Source organism: Glandiceps talaboti, chromosome 5 (genome assembly GCF_964340395.1).
Source record: "Glandiceps talaboti chromosome 5, keGlaTala1.1, whole genome shotgun sequence".
Lineage (NCBI taxonomy): Eukaryota > Metazoa > Hemichordata > Enteropneusta > Spengelidae > Glandiceps > Glandiceps talaboti.
The window spans coordinates 20,284,096-20,304,168 of record NC_135553.1 but is presented as its reverse complement, the minus strand read 5'-3'; the positions used below and the strand labels follow the sequence as shown (position 1 = coordinate 20,304,168).

The following is a 20,073-nucleotide window of genomic DNA, read 5'->3' as shown; positions in this document are numbered from 1 at the left end:
CAATGTAGTACAACCCACCAAGAACAATTCCATGGGTTGGAAATATCACACAGAAAATGCCAACTTACCCTGTCAATGTAGTACAACCCACCAACGATTCCATGGGTTGGAAATATCACACAGAAAACCAAATTGAGCGCAACAGCTGCTTCAGGTTGTCCTACCAGGTCCAAGACAATGACAGGTATACCAAAGATATAGAAACTCTATAACATCAACATTAACACATTTTTAGACTTAACTACATATTAACGATGGTATCATCATCTTGTGTTGAACAATTGTTTATCAAGACATCCTCAGAAACATCCCAACCAAATTTCAGACAAATGTGATAGCTCTAGAGTTCAAATTTATTTATTTACTTTTTTTTTTTTTTTACTAAATGTCATAACTTGTACATTATTGATCTTGCCTTGAACAATTTTTGGCTTTCTGAACTAGAGACTAAAAGTTCATGTACAAAACCAGTGACAGGCGCTAGGCTAGCATGAACATGAATTTGTTCCGAAAACTGAAACTGGGAAAGTAAGCAAGACGTGTATTGCATTAATAAGACCACTGCCTGTTAGAACAGGGAGACATTTATTACATTTCATGGTTTGATAAGAATAGTTTTATGGCCTCTTTACATGAAAATGAAATGCCAGGGGAACTCCACATTTGTTTATAAATTAAACATGAATTGTTACGGTGTAAAAAGACCATTAAATTTGTTTAAAACTGTTCTTATTAAATACTGGAATGTACTAAATGTCTCTGTAGTACGTCCAACATGTTGTGCAAAGTGTTTAACTTGTTATATCCAATCCATTGTTCACTTTCTCTGTTTGTAACATAATGCTAGTACTTGTTCATGCTAACCTGTCACTGGTTGTAACATTCCACTAAATTAAAATATCAAACAATTGGTTCAGCATTTATTAACTTTAAGTTATCTCAAAATGTGTGCACGCGCACAGACACACCCAAACACACACACACACACTGACAGACACACACACTGACAGAGACACACTCACACACACACACACACACCTATACACATACACTTCATGACACTACTGAACTTCAGTGCAGTTGAGTTGAACCCCCCCCCCCCCCCCCCCCCCCCCCCAATCTGTTAAAAAATTCCAGAATGATAATACTCACCAAATTTGTTATCCATGGAAAAACAGTCTGACATGTCTCAAATTTGTCAAACAGGAAGGAATTGCAGAAGATAAAAATAGTGTTGCTTGGCACAAAGATAATCAACAGAATAATGACACACACAAGAGCTCCTGGCTGCTTGTACGACTCCACTTGGAAGGCAAGAATGAGTATAACACCAATAATGGCTGGTACACAGTACTGTATAACATCAATGACGAAATGAGACAACCAGTAGCTGAAGGTACGAAGTCCTGAGATTCTCAACTGGGCTTTCGTTTTTATCTGTGTGGATGAAGACTCAACATTAATTTACAAGACTTGTAAGTGCTTTATATTTAGCTTTGAAAATCTGAATCAGGTATATTCGTAGAGAATATATTGTTCATGGTTCCAAGAATCAATAGGACGGTACAATTAAGTTACTTTGGAACGGTAAATTGGAAATGAATGTGACGTTTCGATCCATCTAATACGGACATTTATCGTGAAATGATTTCATTATTCAGCAAATGATATCTCTCTCTCTCTCTCTCTCTCTCTCTCTCTCTCTCTCTTACCAACATTGCTAGCTTATATCAACACGCTGCAAGTTTTAGTTTGTGTCTGTGTTAGCTTTGTGATAGCTGACTGCCATGGTTGTATATATTTTACAAGTCTCACCTCTCTGTCTTTGACGAGATCCACTGCAAATCCAGGCGCAACACCGATCAATGCAATGGCATAGAACATGATGAAAAATATCCCCATGGTAAAAGTTATGCTATTTTCTTTAACTGGAAATGCTTGACTGGATGTGGTAATTGTGGCGGTGTCACCAGATAACTCTCCATATATGGCATTATCAAGGATATTAAGAATAACTGGAATGGCGTGCTGTGCTGTGTCATTGTACATGGCGACTAAGTTGGCCAGAATGCCCTTTAAAATCAAAAACAAGAAATGGCAATGAAGTGAGAACGTGTGGGTTGGTATGTCAAGTCTATTCCAGTCTAATCAGCAGTTTTTGATTTTATGTCATTCATATACAGACACACTATTATACATCCCCATGTATGTGTACACACGTACATACACACAGACACACACATAAACACACCCACACACACACACATACACACACACATGCATGGATGCACACACACACACACACGTGCGCGCACACACACACACACACACACACACGCAATGCATGCATGTACATGCACACAGACACTCAGACACACATACACAGACACACGCTTCGACCACCTTAGGCACTACAGAATTTTAGTTCAAAGATACTACCCATAACTTCCAGTTCCAGTTATAGTTAATAAATACTTGGGTTTTAACCAATTATTACAGAAAAGGAAGATGCAGTATACAGCTTGAAGCTGTTTGGCGTTACTACAGTTTCACTGACCGTGCCGGTACTCTGCCATTCTTGTACACCAACGGCTAAATTGTGGGCTTCCTCTTTGTCCAGCATATTGGTCAAATTAGCGGCTGCATACTGTATATTCATGTTGTCAAACTGAGTCAGCAAAGATGAGATCTCACCACCTGTAAGAATCAATGGAACGTCATGCACTCGATTCTAGAAATAGAAATTTAATGGGGAGAGACCTAAACTGTGGCATGAAGGGTGACACGGAGATATGGGTATAACGTTATTGCGTCAAGCATATAAATTACTTCTGAATCAATTAATATATCAGCCAAATATTTATGACATCTAGAAATATAATGTCCTGTTTGTGGTATACTTACATATATAGCAATCAAGATTTTTACTATGAGAGATAGACATAAACTTTATATGTAAATGTTGTAATGGACACTGGTTTAAATCTAGTGAACGTTGGTTTAATTGTACTCACATTAGGTTAATGTTTTGGGTGAAACTAACAATAACAATAACAATAACAATAACAATAACAATAACAATAATAATAACAAAGCTAATTTACAATGCATCTATTCTCTGAAGAGCTCCAGGTGCAAACACAGAATTACTAACAATATGAGAGGATACAGAGAAACAATTTGAAAACATGGAAGGATGCAGAGAGAAGTGTGTAAGTGAGTGAGCGAGTGTTAAGATTGAAATTGAAAGTTAAAGGGCAGAGTGGAAGGAAGGAAGGCTTAGCTTAGAGTGAGAGTGACAAAGACTGTGGGCGAAGACGGTTCCAAATTGAAGAGAGCATGCAGTATAAGAAATGGAACACTCAATGAGCTACTTAGTGAAAAATGGTATCTTAATTTAGGATGCAGGTGTCGGAAGAAAGCAGTAGTGCTCTTATGATTATTAACCACCATGTATACCCCCAAGGTACACACCAACAGGAAGTAGAGTGCCACCATGGCAAATTTTGGAAAGGCCTATTACAGTTCAGTATTTGTGTGCAAATCATCTGTTTTCTCACAAATGATTGTTAATTTCTAGGTTTGGAGTATCCACCAACATGGGATCACAACTTTACCTGTAGAGTTTTCATACAAAAACATGGTCTTTTTTGTTGTGACTGTGTCAGTGTTCAGTGCCAGATACGCCGATGGTTCGTGTGTCCGCATCGTAGGGTCCAATTTATCATCTGATCCAACCTGTATTCGTATTAGGACGATACCAATTACCATGAAAACAGTGGGCAATATGATTCGGACAATATAGGTCTGTAAGACAAGATTGTGAAAAGATGACATCACAGGTCAAAGGTCAGAAATGAAGGATTCATTTTTAAAATGTACATTATCATGGAATAATAGCGCCCCCAAAAAACCCAGCGCCAACGAGCACAACTACACAGCTCATATAAATGTTTACCCACATGCTAATTAACCCATGCTAGGTATACTGTGGGTATTCATTTGCTGAATGATTATCCAGTTGTCTAGCCAACACTGTTGTTATCTTCATTTGGCTGTTGCTATGGGCATGGTCATGTTGCTAGACTTATTTGCATATATTTTTGAATGTTCGTTCACTTGTCTATGAATCCCTGATGTTATCTTATCCTCAGCACATACACAATAAATGTCATTGTATGGAGAGATGTGCAATGCATCTTGGAACGGACAACAGGTCTATTGAAAGAAACTAACCGCAGGATTCCTCAGTGCTTGTAGCAATATAATTTTGGAAAATGATGTGAATTGGTAATTTCCGGGTTCAACTTTCCTGGACGATATCTGACTGGAATGCAAGGCTGTTGATTTAAATTCCACTTCTTGATCATCAGCAGCGCCATTTTCAGCCACGGTCACACTCAGAGATTTAAAAGATGCTGTAAAACACAGGAGATTAGGACATGTCTGTAAGGTCACATGTTTTGAAAAATGGGGAAATATGTTCACAAATACTGAAGGAAGCATTGGTCACAATTTTCAATTCTGTGTTTGGGCAAATATTTTAAAGTTTACTTTTAATTAATACAATGGTTTACTAACACAAATGAACTTTTACTGGAACAAAAACAGCACCAATGGCAAATCTGTAGCATAACTGTAATGTTTGCGATAATTTTAAACACACACACACACACACACACACACACACACACACACACACACACACACACACACACACACACACACACACACATCTTGATGCCAGTGGCACGTATGAACTACCTGTTATGCTGAAACATGGACATTATGTACAATTAGTGACTTTCATGTCATGGAAAATAAAACACAAAACCTTCATAGGGGACTGTGAGCTGCTCATCAATTGGTTTGTTGTACAACAAAGTATTCTACCAATTCATGTTTGTCCTAAATAATGCTCAAGGCTAGGATCAAAGCTTTATAGTATCCAGCTTAAACGTTAGTACAAATAGTGTCACCAGACAGCGAAGGCCAGAGTTTACAAGGCAACATTGCTATTTTCATTGCAAGATGGCTCAATAAGGTAGAAATTCTCATCCGTATAGGGCTACTTAACCCTTGCAAGTTTGATGAAATGACATAGTACAAGAACCATTGGCAATATTGTTGCCGCATGTGGCACGCTCACTTTATGATATATTAAGAGAAATTAGTTGTATTCAGTGTTTCAAAATGAAATCATTTTCCATGAAGAGTACTTTCACTGGATTGTGTGCCATGGCGTGCACTATCGCGGATGTGACCAATGTGATATATTATAACCACAAAACAGAAGTAACTGCGACCTTCCTAGAGCGAGCTATCGCCAAATCATTTCGAAATAGCACTATACTGAATGTGTGAGGTGTTTTATGTGACAATGTGAAACATTTACTTATTTAAGGAGCTACAGAAATAATTGTAAAGTTATGTGAAAGAAGTTACCTTTTCCCTTCCTAGCCTTTGCTAATTAGCATGCAGTAAGGAGTAAAACAGAACATAATGGTGAGATTGCAGGACAGAGTCTGAGTAATACTAATAGGGAAGGGGTGGGGGAGAGAGAGAGAGAGAGAGAGAGAGAGAGAGAGAGAGAGAGAGAGAGAGAGAGAGAGAGAGAGAGAGAGAGAGAGAGAGAGAGAGAGAGAGAGAGAGAGAGAGAGAGAGAGAGAGAGAGAGAGAGAGAGAGAGAGAGAGAGAGAGAGAGAGAGAGAGAGAGAGAGAGAGAGAGAGAGAGAGAGAGAGAGAGAGAGAGAGAGAGAGAGAGAGAGAGAGAGAGAGAGAGAGAGAGAGAGAGAGAGAGAGAGAGAGAGAGAGAGAGAGAGAGAGAGAGAGAGAGAGAGAGAGAGAGAGAGAGAGAGAGAGAGAGAGAGAGAGAGAGAGAGAGAGAGAGAGAGAGAGAGAAAAGACAGATCTGTCTTGAAAGACAGAGTTTAGGTAGTAAGTTATATGCAACTGTGATGAGGAGTTAATTCCATGAGTTGTTTCCCGTTTCTGAAAAGAATGCACTGAATTTGATAACAGGTTTTGTGGCATTATATGTAATAGTCATATGCCAAAAGAACTGAACTATATATGAAAATAGTTGCTCCAGACAACATATTGATGAAATAAAGGAAGTAAGCAAACATGCATGCATGTTAGAATGAGCATCAAGGATAGCACAAATTCTGGGAAAGTCTCCGATTGTCTTAAAATTATAGCTTATGATTATAATCTGAAAATACATCCCTAAAAATAAAATTGGACTAACGAATAAAATGAAGACGAATTTTGTCTGAACAGTCTGTTCTCATTTATGTAAATAATTTTTGCTTTCAAAAAGCTTGTATGACAATCTGAAACATTCCCAACACCACCACAACAGAAGTTATTTTAAAAGGATGCGAGAGCAGTTTTTTACCTTTTTTACCCTTATTTTCTGCTAAAATGAATATTCAGGAAGAAACCAAGAATTAGAAAAGAAAAGCATGTTGAAAGAAAATTTATCAAATATATGGCAACGAAATTGTTACTGTACATGGCTTAAAGTAATATGATGTCAAAACAAGTAAATGCATATAATTAGATGTGATTCCCCAATATGAATGCCCTAAGGGGCCTTTGTCACTACGAGTCACTAGCCGAGTAGTGACAACACTTAGTCCATGAGCATTTTCCAGCTGAATGAGTCAACAGTCAACCCTTTCTAGGTCAGATAGTGCAGGCTGGTGGGGATGGAGTGACACGACACGTCTTACGCACGGCGTACCTAGGCCAAAATGTGACATACACACTGACAGACACAGACACAGACACAGACACAAACACAGGCATAGATACAATTCAGTTCCTATCAAAGTATGCAAGATACAAAATTTTCCACAACCACTAAAACCTTACCTCCTAAATTGTCCTTGCCTGGCAGTAGGTTTGTTGATTCTGTTTGACCTGCATCTCCTGTGAACATAAGCAACACAACATCTGACAAATCTACAACATGATGCTTTGACCTGACATAGTCATGATATGTGTATTCGAAATGTTTTAATCAAAGTCAGAACATTACTTTGGTTGAGTTTAGTAGGCAGGGCTCAGACACCTGGCAGATAATAAAAATAGCAATGCAAAAAAAAACAACACATCATTTTTGTTTTAATGTGTTTACACAATAGGCTGACACAAGTTTTTGACTATGTGGTTGTTGTCACATGTATAGTTAGTTCCACCCAAGCAGCTAGACAATAAAGACATAGTGAACTTACTCAGTGTATTTGGCACACTCTTTCCCTCTGGAGACCCACCCGAATCAGCCGATAAGCTACATTGAGAGTCTAAGCTATATTGAGAGTCTAAGCTATCCTGAGAGTCTAAGCTACCCTGATAGTCCCTCAGTTCACACATACCTTCTACAGATTCTTCTTGTTCTTGTTCCTCTCCTAGTTTCAGAAACACTTCTTCCAGTGTTGTCATGGAAACACCATACGTTTGAATACCCAGTGACTTGGCTTTAGTGACTCCGGCAGATTCACCAGAAGTTGATTCCAAGGCATGGAACAAATCTGAAATCATGAAATTGAAAACATTACGCTTGGTAAATATTTTACTAAAAACAAATATCTTCATATTTGCAGTATCCTTGATTAAATTCTCATGTAGGAATATGGCTAGATTTCTTTATTTAACTCTATTTTCTTTGTTTATTTTTTTTATTTTGTTGCCAAAGGAGTGATTGCTTTCAGGGGTGTTGACCAAGACCAAAACGTGCACATGTAGTGCACAAGACAAAGCTCAAGTAAAGAACTAACTTAAAGATAATGCTAACAGTGAAAAAATAGTTGCCCATTACATTAGATTTTGATCAGATTGGTTTATCTGAAGGAGATGGACGAGGATGAATTTACTAGCAAACAGGTTGACATTGTGTAGAGGTAGGGTGTATGTATTAAAGTTTAACTTACCAACAAATAGGTTGACATTGTGTAGAGGTAAGGTGTATGTATTAAAGTTTAACTTACCAACAAATAGGTTGACACTGTGTAGAGGTAAGGTGTATGTATTAAAGTTTAACTTACCAACAAATAGGTTGACATTGTGTAGAGGTAAGGTGTATGTATTAAAGTTTAACTTACCAACAAACAGGTTGACACTGTGTAGAGGTAAGGTGTATGTATTAAAGTTTAACTTACCAACAAATAGGTTGACATTGTGTAGAGGTAAGGTGTATGTATTAAAGTTTAACTTACCAACAAATAGGTTGACATTGTGTAGAGGTAAGGTGTATGTATTAAAGTTTAACTTACCAACAAATAGGTTGACATTGTGTAGAGGTAAGGTGTATGTATTAAAGTTTAACTTACCAACAAACAGGTTGACACTGTGTAGAGGTAAGGTGTATGTATTAAAGTTTAACTTACCAACAAATAGGTTGACATTGTGTAGAGGTAAGGTGTATGTATTAAAGTTTAACTTACCAACAAATAGGTTGACATTGTGTAAAGGTAAGGTGTATGTATTAAAGTTTAACTTACCAACAAATAGGTTGACATTGTGTAAAGGTAAGGTGTATCTATTACAGATAATTAACTTACCAACAAATAGGTTGACACTGTGTAGAGGTAAGGTGTATGTATTAAAGATTAACTTACCAACAAATAGGTTGACATTGTGTAGAGGTAAGGTGTATGTATTAAAAGATTAACTTACCAGCAAACAGGTTGACACTGTGTAGAGGTAAGGTGTATGTATTAAAGTTTAACTTACCAACAAATAGGTTGACATTGTGTAGAGGTAAGGTGTATGTATTAAAGTTTAACTTACCAACAAATAGGTTGACATTGTGTAAAGGTAAGGTGTATCTATTACAGATAATTAACTTACCAACAAATAGGTTGACACTGTGTAGAGGTAAGGTGTATGTATTAAAGATTAACTTACCAACAAATAGGTTGACATTGTGTAGAGGTAAGGTGTATCTATTACAGATAATTAACTTACCAGCAAACAGGTTGACACTGTGTAGAGGTAAGGTGTATGTATTAAAAGATTAACTTACCAGCAAAGTTGACATTGCGGAGGGATAAGGTGTATGTTAAAGATTAACTTACCAGCAAACAGGTTGACAGCGTATAGAGGTACGGTGTATGCATTAAAGATTAACTTACCAACAAACAGGTTGATACTGTGTAGAGGTAAGGTGTATGTATTAAAAGTCTTAGATTAACTTACCAGCAAAGTTGACATTGCGTAGAGGTAAGGTGTATGTATTAAAAGATTAACTTACCAGCAAAGTTGACATTGCGTAGAGGTAAGGTGTATGTATTAAAAGATTAACTTACCAGCAAACAGGTTGACACTGTGTAGAGGTAACTTGGTGTATGTATTAAAAGATTAACTTACCAACAAACAGATTAACGTCCTCTAGTGGTAAGGTGTAGGTAAGTTCCATCCCATAGGATCTACCAAGTTCAGCACTCTCAAGATGAGACTTGACAAACTCTGTTACCGCATCTGTGTTTGTTCCTTGTTCAATTACCATTCTGTTACCAAAAATAACACATTGTGTATTCGGTAAGAAGATACACAAGTATTGATGTGGTGCAAATCTTATTCCATCAATGAAACTGTCCACAAACTCATTCAATAAGTATTTCAATGAAACTGTCTGCTAACTTGTTAACCATCAATGAAACTGTCTGCTAACTTGTTAACCATCAATGAAACTGTCTGCTAACTTGTTAACCATCAATGAAACTGTCTGCTAACTTGTTAACCATCAATGAAAATGTCTGCTAGCTTGTCAACCATCAATGAAACTGTCTGCCAACTTGTTAACCATCAAAGAAACTGCAACTAAACTTATTAGTCATTACAATGAAACTGTCTTCTAACTTGTTAACCATCAATGAAACTGTCTGCTAACTTGTTAACCATCACTGGAACTGTTTTCTAACTTGTTAACCCTCAATAAAACTGTCTGCTAACTTGTTAACCATCAATAAAACTGTCTGTAAACTTGTTAACCATCAATGAAACTGTCTGCTAACTTGTTAACCATCACTGGAACTGTTTTCTAACTTGTTAACCATCAATAAAACTGTCTGTAAACTTGTTAACCATCAATGAAACTGCAAACAAACTCATTAGCCATTACAATGAAACTGTCTGCTGACATGTAGCATGATGAAATTGTTTTTAAACTCATTAGCCATCACAATGAAACTGTTCTCTAATTTGTTAACCATAAATGAGACTGTCTGTTGACTTGTTACCCTGATGAAATTGTTTGCAAACTTGTTAAGCCTCAATGAAACTGTGCAAACCCATTAACCATCACAATGAAACTGTACAAACTCAGTAACCATCACAATGAAACTGTACAAACTCAGTAACCATCACAATGAAACTGTGCAAACTCAGTAACCATCACAATGAAACTGTACAAACTCAGTAACCATCACAATGAAACTGTACAAACTCAGTAACCATCACAATGAAACTGTGCAAACTCAGTAACCATCACAATGAAACTGTACAAACTCAGTAACCATCACAATGAAACTGTACAAACTCAGTAACCATCACAATGAAACTGTGCAAACCCATTAACCATCACAATGACACTTTATGTCAAGTTGTAAAAACATGTGTTGCCAGGCATGAGACCATGTTTTTAGTTTTGTACCTGTCCTTTGGTGATAGGCATGAAAAACTTTTATACTAGTATACGGTACTTCAGCTGGGTCTCAACTACAGAACTTCTCTATCATTAACGGCATACTATATATAACTATCAGTTTTTTGTACTATATAACGTAACTCTGCACATTCAAATATGGACTTACCCTAAGTGATATCCTATACCAAATATGGACTTACCCATGATATCATACCAAATATGGACTTACCCTAAGTGATATCCTATACCAAATATGGACTTACCCATGATATCATACCAAATATGGACTTACCCTAAGTGATATCCTATACCAAATATGGACTTACCCATGATACTATACCAAATATGGACTTACCCTAAGTGATATCCTATACCAAATTTGTTTTTCAAAAACAATGAAGACCCATAGCATCGTAAAGTACCCTTGGATATGATGGCTTTACGATCTGTAAAAGAAAATTGAAAGGTAAGATGCGAGAGTGTACCATTGGGACTAACTGAGTGTACTTTTTGTTCTAGCTAGGGAGTTTGATGTCAAGGTTTAGTTATCAATATGAATAGTATAGCATCCCTAACAAAATCCTAGTTTGTCATGTTTACTCTGCGTGGACATCATATTCTATACAAGTAATTAAGAATACACCTCTGGGAACCATTTCCCTGAAAATGAAAGTTCTTCAAATCTCTCTAAATTATGATTGCTTGTGCATGGTCCTTTTGGAAAAAATGAACCAACTTTAGGGTTCACTTGACTCATCTTTATTTTCACGGAAATCAAACAGCTGTTATTTTCTCATATACAGTGTTCAGTGGCCATTGGATTCACAAAATGGCTTCACTTCAGTATCATTTTGACCTCAATTAACTATATCATATGGTGACACATATTTTTACTTTTCCCCTGGATTTCGAATGATAATGGCTTTAAGTTTTTCAAACAAATTTCAGAAACATTATTCTTTCTAAGATATTTTCCATTATGATGGTTTATGAACATAAAGAGAAAGCTGGGAGGAAGGTGGGGGGTGGGGAAGGGGGGGGGGTGCTGTTTAATTGAGTAAAATACATGTAGGTGAAGTACGTGGGACTAGTTTTCATTTATTTTGAATTACCAGCTAAAATATCAGCCTCATCCATGAAATGTGTGGTCAGTACGGTAACTCTTCCCTTTCTGTTGTTTTTCAGTAATGACCACAAATGACGTCTAGAGTACGGATCCATACCACTGGAAGGTTCATCAAGGAACAACACCTGTTGTACAGAGTAAAGACACATTACGCTACGTTAGGCAAAACTTGAAGTGGACTTCACATATGGTTATGTAAATTTAACTCTATGGGGTGCTGGATAATGACTTTTGGAGGATGTGGCTATATTAACTTTTTAATAACGTATGTAGTCAAGACAAGCTGTTGATGTGAGAGCTAGGGAGGTACGACCAGCTAACAATGCATCTCAACAGCGCTGTAAACAGGCTATACTGTACTGCATTGCATTGTATTGTATTATATTGTACACTACACATAATGATATCATGCTCCAATGTTTTCTTACTGTTAAGGGAGGCAAGTTACCTTTGGATCACCAATCAGGGCCATGCCGACACATAATTTCCTTTTCTGTCCTCCACTCAGCTTTCCGGCATTTGTTTCTGCATTCTTATGTAGATCGACATCATTCAGGATCTTATCCACCTATAAATTTACATCAACAAAACATGTGTAAACTTGATCCATGCAATATATGCTGACATAAATGCACATACAGGTTTTGGCTAAAAGTCTGTACATTCTCGGACATAGTTTTGGACATTCAGGTACATGTGCAGTTATCACTGTTTGCATGACTTGTGTATTTTTTCTTTTTTGTCTTTGTTCTCTCTTTCATTTGAGGTGCTATAATTTCACATTCCTATAATCATATTTGTCAATATTGTATTAACAGTCAGATTGGTGAATTGTTGAGACTATGTTGTTGGTACCTAGACACCTAAGATAGGAAAATTACTGAAAACACAGAAGCATGAACTGTATTTGCATGGGGTTTCTAGGAACTTGAACCTCTTGAAGGAGTCTGACTGTAATGGGGTTGGAATCTATCATATTCCTGGACCTCACTTGCTGTGATGCCTTGAAACCTGGAGCAAATACAAGGAACTCATTGGAATCCATGGAAGTTACTATATATGAAGAAGTGAATTTCCTAGGTATGTTTGGATGGTACATGTAATAGCTAGGCCATCCCACTGAGGCTACCAAAACTCAAACGATGCAAAATGGCTGTCAATCTCACCTTGGCATCAATGTCTTCTTCAGGAATGCCTTTGATTCCAGCATATACTTTCAAATGTTCCCTGGCAGTTAATTGGTCAAACACGATGTCCTGCTGGGGGCAGACTCCAGTAATGGTTCTGATGTGGCCCATAGCATTAGGGTCAGTGACATCCATCCCATATATCGTTGCACCTCCACTGGTTGGTGGCACCATACCACTCAGTGCTCCAATAAGAGTTGTCTTTCCAGCCCCATTATGGCCCAGTAGACAAGTTATTTCGCCTTCATATATGTCCAATGTAATACCTTGATAAAGAACGACATAATAGTTCAATTGAAAGCAGATCAACAGTTTTGGTTCCCGTAAGTGAAAGTAACAGGACGCCAGGGTTACATGTATCTTATTGATATTCTTGGCATCACTTGAAATATATAGTACCAATGTTTTGCAGCATAACTGACAGTACTGTGTTGTGCTATTAAAAAGGGGCAATTTGTTTGGTTTCATGTTACAGCGGTATCCTGGACTATCATATGTAACATACTTTCACCATCCACACAACCCTGGAAACAATCCCACCATGTCATATAGATTATATTACACTAACAGATTAACATTGTTTGAGGAAGTGTTTTGACAGAACATCACATTTTTTGAAAACTGATGCTCTTCAATTATTGATTATATCACTTTGTTTGACGCCCCACCCCCCCCTCCATCCACAAAACACTTCGACGAGTGCCAGACAATTGGCTCAGTACTCAACAACATAATATATGAGGACATAGTTGTTGTAAAAGGTTTTAATATAATTTTTCATCATGAAATCAGGCAGAGCTAGCTTACCATTGACAGCTACTACAGGCTTGCCACCTCTTTTTTCTGGAGGGAACGCCTTCAGTAAATTTGTTATTCTGTGAGGAAACAAAGGAAATCAAGCAATCAATGTATAGTGTACTATTAGATGTTATTTCCCAATATTTTTTCTTCATTCAGCCAAGAAAAATACAAGTGACCTAAGGGGGCCTGAATTTTGTCACGACAATCCTTAGGTCACTTGTATTTTCTGGCTGAATGAAGAAAAAATATTGGAGAATAACATAATTGTACCAGCGCCAGTATTATCAAAGAAAAATTGGGGAAAGTATAAATAATGGTAATTTTGAACGTTTTGATTCATATTTAGAACACAGCAGAACCAGTCACGCTACTAAGACATGCATAGTCGTAAAATAGACATGCACTGTCATGACATACATTGTAGAACGACCAGAGTATATATTCCACATTTTTTGTCGGGAAACATGATATAGCAAATAGGTACTAGGTATATGTGTCAACTTTAGTTTATACAAGTGTGTTGTAACATCACAAATCTTACATGGTCCCAGCATTGAATTTGAGTGACTGCCATGGCAACATATTTATTCTACAGTGCTTTGTGTTTAATCAATATCTCTGACTTACAGAGGTCTAAGCAGTGTAATATTTAGAAGATTTTAAAATGGTAAAATTTGTACTTTGTAGTGTGTTATTTATAATATAATTGCGTATTTGGGAGTTTTTTTTAAGTTCACATCTCATTTTAACACATAAACCGTGTGTATATTTTTATATTGCATCTTCATCTATATTTCAATTTATGTTTAATGTATGGAACCATGTCATCGTAATTTCTCTTACCAGAGATGATAAAAGTTCTCTTGTACCTTGTAAAGTCTAAGTTTATATACTTGCATGGCATTCTATTGTAAAATATCCGTTTTTTCAAGAACTAGTATTGTATGCTCATAGCAGGAATGAATGGAATACAAATTTTAATGCCAATGGTGCTGTAGTACAACTGAATGATATTTACCTTATTCCATCTCGCGACTTTAATTCTGATGACACAGGTTCAATGTCTGCTGCACTTCCATTGACATTAATATTAACATGCGATGAAAGAATTGGTGTTCCTTCATTTCTCTCCGCTTTGTCACTCACTCGTGTTTTACTCTTCCAAAATGATGGCATGAAGCAAAACAACAGTGGCTTTCTCTGTCCATATGCTCCTGTGTTTGACAAAAATTATGATCAAACCAAATTTAAAGTGACTTTATACATGTTTAGGTGTACTTTTATCGCATATTTAAAAGGTACTCACGTTATTGTACCTACTGAAGCACATTTTTATTTATATATTTATTTATTCATTTTTTTATTTATAAACCATCCGACAGGTATTGCCAAATGGTGGGAGGAAGGTTCAGTGTTAGTGCAGGAGGAAACCGGAGTACCCAGGGAAAACATGTGTTGTTCGGTAGTCAAACTGAACGACATTCTTCTTACTTATAGTGTGGTAACATTGAATGGGTTTGAACCCCGATTACAGTGGTAAGAGGTAAGTAGTTTAACCACTCAGCCACCGCGTCAAACTGAACCAGACTCTTCTTACTTACAGCGTGGTAAATTTAATCCAATATTTAATGGGTCTGAACTACATGTATGACCACAGTGGTAAGAGGCATGTGATTTAACCACTCAGCCACCGACAACCCAAACATCCTCATTTCCAATGATGTAATTTACTAGATAAGTACGATACATATTAAAAAATGTTGTGGAAATTCGTATTAAGCAATCAACTGTTCTAACCATGCCAGAAGACTGTAATGTTATAGAAGACATGCATTGACATTAACATTGGAATATGGATTTATTTTCAATTGTGACTTGAGTACAAAGCTTAGAAACCCAGTTTCATTGTGCTACATTTAAACACAATATATAAAATATGTGGTACAAGAATAAAATTTCCCTTCTTATTTAGAATAATAATGTAATAATGTTGGGTTCTTATATAGCGCTTTCCCACACCGTGTTCAAAGCGCTTTACAATTATTACCCCTGGCTCGGATCAGAACGGCACAACGGCCCTTTAGTCTTCCTCAACTCCCCGGGGAGCATACAATCCATTGCAGCCATTTCAGCGCATAGGATTAAAGCCTTCACATTGCAACCTACATCCTACCAGGTCCCAATTATACAGCTGGGTTGCCCAAGGACTTTAGCCACTCAGAAACAAACAGCAGGCAGCGACAGGGCTCGAACCTACAACCTGTACATTCCAAGTCGGTCACGCAAACCATTCACCCATCATGACTCCACATCTGTTCGTTCTTTCATTAGACTGCAAGATACGTTGTGACATTCCACCCTCCTCTCACCAGGGTTGGCCGTTGTGTGAGGAGGGTGCCCAGTCAAGGTGTACCTTACAGACTACTCTTTCAAAAGTTGTAACTATCTAGGAACATAATTCATTTCACAAAATGCAGTCAAACTGATTTGGGTGCTGCAGGATATTTCTAATGATATAATATTAATAATACGAAACATATATCAAAGTGGGCATACTTACGGATGAGGATTTGGTATTTAATTTGACAAACTCTGTGTTTGTTAACTCAATACAGTGCAAAGAGCTATAAAAAATGTGTGAAAAGTTTTTTATTGTATGTACAAAAACAAACATTTTACATATTTATTAATCTTTTGCAATTTATTGAGCTACAAACAAAGACTTGGTCTATGTTGTTTTACATTGATTTCACAAGTAGGAAGCCATGGTAACATAAAATCCAACTAAAATACCAAATCTTCATCCATATGGCCACTTTATTATGTGGTGATTCATTTGTGAGTCTCTTTTCTGAAGATTTATGTCATTACGACAAAACTGTGGTTCAAGTTTTTCTATATCAATATAAATGTAATACATACTTGAGTGATTTTAACAGTTAACATGGGAACATACCTGGGACAACTTGTTCGAAGTAAATCGCCAACAGCAGATAAAGCACAATATCAACAGCTAACATGATGAGACAACCAGCAAATGGAAAATCTCCAACCCACATGTTATCAAACTGGACTCCTCTATTTCCATAGCTGGTCTCTAAAAGAGTTGCCTAATATGAAGAATGATAGATGGAAAGTCAACTCAAAGTATGATAAATTAATTTTAATAATTTACCCAGCATTTCTGTGCTTTGAAATGGCACAAGCTCAGTTTGTAAATATTTTCACTGGCTCTGTGACTCTGCTACACTCTATTCTATTTTTGTCCACATTGCGGCCTGTGATTTTGATTCATTTTTACATGTAAGTAATTGCTTGTAATACTATCAGCATCACAAAGTGGTTTGAAAATACGAGCTCAAACAGAGGGGTTGAAATGGGGAGTGATTGAAGTCTGACGATTTGACAATATTCAAATGAAGTCATTATGTAAATGAGCACTCAAACCATATTCAAATGAAGTCATTGTGTAAATGGGCACTCAAACTATATTCAAATGAAGTCATTGTGTAATTGGGCATTCAACTATATTCAAATGAAGTCATTGTGTAAATGAGCACTCAATCCATATTCAAATAAAGTCATTGTGTAAATGAGCACTCAAACTATATTCAAATGAAGTCATTATGTAACTGAACAGTCCTACCTAACATCAGCTGTCATGAGCATGATGTTAACATGTGTTACACACTAATATTACATACATGTTTACAATTACATCTCCTAATGGATTTTCACACCCCATTCACTTTCAATTAGTCTGTGACAGGCAATATGTAATATTTGCTATTATTCTTTACAACACTTCCAGATGTGAGATCACAACACCACTCATGGTGGTCAGTTGATCATTGATGGAAATCAAAAGATTTTAAGCTGATACTTTCTCACAAAGAAGCTAAAAGCGAGACAAAATTTCATATCAAAAACAAACTCAGTCATTTTAGAGTAAATCGATACAGACTATAAAAATGTATGGTATAGTTTGGGAAGCAAAATCTATTTATATAGTATAGTGGCAGACTTTGATAAGGCTTCAATAGAAACGCTACTTGGGGAATAAAGAGTTTATTGGTTCTACACTTATTTTGGCTTATTTAGTTGAAAATATTTCTTGTGCAAAAATTAATAAGCATCAATTCTGACCATGTACATGTAAATAATGGCTAATTTATTTAGTGGTAATCATGACAATCCATGCAATAAGTTACAAATGCGATGAAAGGATTGTTCGCACAATGTCACATGAGCTCAATAAACAAACTTCTTTCGTTTATTGTTTGTTTAGGCCAAACCCCTCCAACCTTCCCCTAAATGAACGTTCACGATTGCGACATTGACATGTTGATGTAAACCATAATAAAAATTGTAGCAGTCACACCACTACGATCAATGCAATGTAAAGACATGATGGTAAACACATTAAAATACTTTTGGAAATCCAGCACTGTATATCACATTAGAGAAGTAAATTTTTATCAACTTATCACATCGCAATAATAAATACAGAACCTGTTATCATTGAAGGTGTGAACATTTTCTAAATTTGGTTAAAAATGAGAAAATGAAGTTCAGCAATTGCAATGACAACTCCCCCCACGTGAAAAAAATGTATTTCAGCTAAAAATTTTATGTGTGCATAACAATTAAGACATTATTCCAGTACCTGGTTGCAAGCCAAGGCCATGGCGAGTGGTGATAATAAACACATAATCCACTGGACAGCTATTGGGATGCTACTGGTTAAGACGAGAGGCAAGTACAACAAAGACACAACGATACTTGTTAGACTACCAACTGCTCCCGCCACCAATGCTTTGTTGAAAAATGGCGTCAACATAAAACCAGCACACACCACTACAAAACAAAAAGAGATACAACAGAGAGGTTTAGCTGCAGCAGCATGTAGTTAAGTGTGTTCCATATGTGTAGCATCATAGTGTAACATCGTAGTAATGTGATTTGAAGGCATACACAAAAAAATGTGTTTAGAAGCAGAAGTTGGTATATGAAAAGTCTACACGTAGCTATGTGTTAAAATTTTTTGTCAATTTTTCTTCTATTAAAGTGGCCATGTGGATGAGTATTTGATATTTATTTTGGATTTTTAATTGATAAAACAATTTTATCATGGCGTCCTAATTCAAAATCAATATGAAACAACATATGCCAAATCCTTGTTTCTAACTCTGAGTCAATAAATTGCAAAAGCTTAATAAATGTTTCAAATCTTTGTTATTGTACGTACAATAACAAACTTTTTACGTAATGCTTTAGCTTTTTGCAAAGTATTGAGTTACAAACAAAGACTTGGCATATGTTGTTTCAAATTGATTTTTTCAAGTAGGAAGCCATGATAAAATTGTTTTATAAATTAAAAATCCAAACTCAATACCCAATCCTCATCCATATGGCTAATTTAAATGTCATAATTTTGATATCACAGTTCAGAAATGGAATTGAAACCAAATTTTTCATTTCTCTTTTGGGTAATTTGCAGGAAACAATGTGTTTAAAATACCACCAACTTTGGAAACACTGACATTTCTGAATAGAAAATGCAAGCTAACACTTGTGTGTTTATTCAACTGTCTTTAATAATAAGTTTGTGTTCTCAATACATGTATAATACAAATAGCATGTAACACAGGAATTGTATAGTCTGGACCCTTCACTTTGGTTGATTTTGATGATAAGTCCTGTCTCATGAAATCATTACCAAGCAAATGTCTTCTATGCTATAGGCTAACTTATTGGCAATGCCTGATATACGGTCTTCTAGTTCCTATAGAGTATCATTACGATTTATACCTTCACTGGTTAGAAAGCCACACTTGGCATCCATAGAAGTATATATGTAAATCCCATTTTAGACTAATTTACACTGAATAATACCCCAAAAGATGGCATATCTACATATAGTGTCATATATGGAGAGTACAATCTAACAAAACAATATCTTGAACAAAGTGTGACTCATTAGTTATACCTAGCTCTGGAAATATACCCTACGAGGTTCGACATGTCTTCAACCTCCGCTATGGTTCCTTCCTATCGACAACCCCTAGTAGATTGCAAACAGATTCAATGTGCATGGATTTGGGGAATAAAAACCATCCATACCCTTGCTAACGTCTACACAAAATTATACATAAATCAGTGAACTTTAAATCACTAATGTCAACCTACGTCTTGTCTATTCTGTCATTTCTTGTCTAATCTTCCCTCAAGCCACAAAACATACACTATGACAGCTTCTTAAACATGCACAAGATTGTACACATGTCAAATATTTGAAAATAATC

General features: G+C 36.4%; 1 protein-coding gene across 1 annotated transcript in view; it reads right to left on the bottom strand.

Moving 5' to 3' along the window:
* The window catches only part of LOC144434979 (cholesterol transporter ABCA5-like), a 57,760-nt gene that overhangs the window by 23,403 nt on the left and 14,284 nt on the right, over positions 1-20,073 (bottom strand). Inside the window, exons 6-22 of the mRNA XM_078123510.1 lie at positions 18,435-18,625; positions 16,725-16,878; positions 14,787-14,982; positions 13,775-13,842; positions 12,947-13,233; positions 12,229-12,348; positions 11,767-11,905; positions 11,010-11,100; positions 9,376-9,515; positions 7,383-7,538; positions 6,880-6,936; positions 4,237-4,418; positions 3,618-3,807; positions 2,558-2,697; positions 1,816-2,073; positions 1,153-1,437; positions 69-206 (exon numbers count right to left, since the gene is read on the bottom strand). Coding sequence (XP_077979636.1) covers positions 69-206; positions 1,153-1,437; positions 1,816-2,073; positions 2,558-2,697; positions 3,618-3,807; positions 4,237-4,418; positions 6,880-6,936; positions 7,383-7,538; positions 9,376-9,515; positions 11,010-11,100; positions 11,767-11,905; positions 12,229-12,348; positions 12,947-13,233; positions 13,775-13,842; positions 14,787-14,982; positions 16,725-16,878; positions 18,435-18,625 — 2,792 coding nt within the window. The remainder of the gene's footprint in view (positions 1-68; positions 207-1,152; positions 1,438-1,815; positions 2,074-2,557; positions 2,698-3,617; positions 3,808-4,236; positions 4,419-6,879; positions 6,937-7,382; positions 7,539-9,375; positions 9,516-11,009; positions 11,101-11,766; positions 11,906-12,228; positions 12,349-12,946; positions 13,234-13,774; positions 13,843-14,786; positions 14,983-16,724; positions 16,879-18,434; positions 18,626-20,073) is intronic.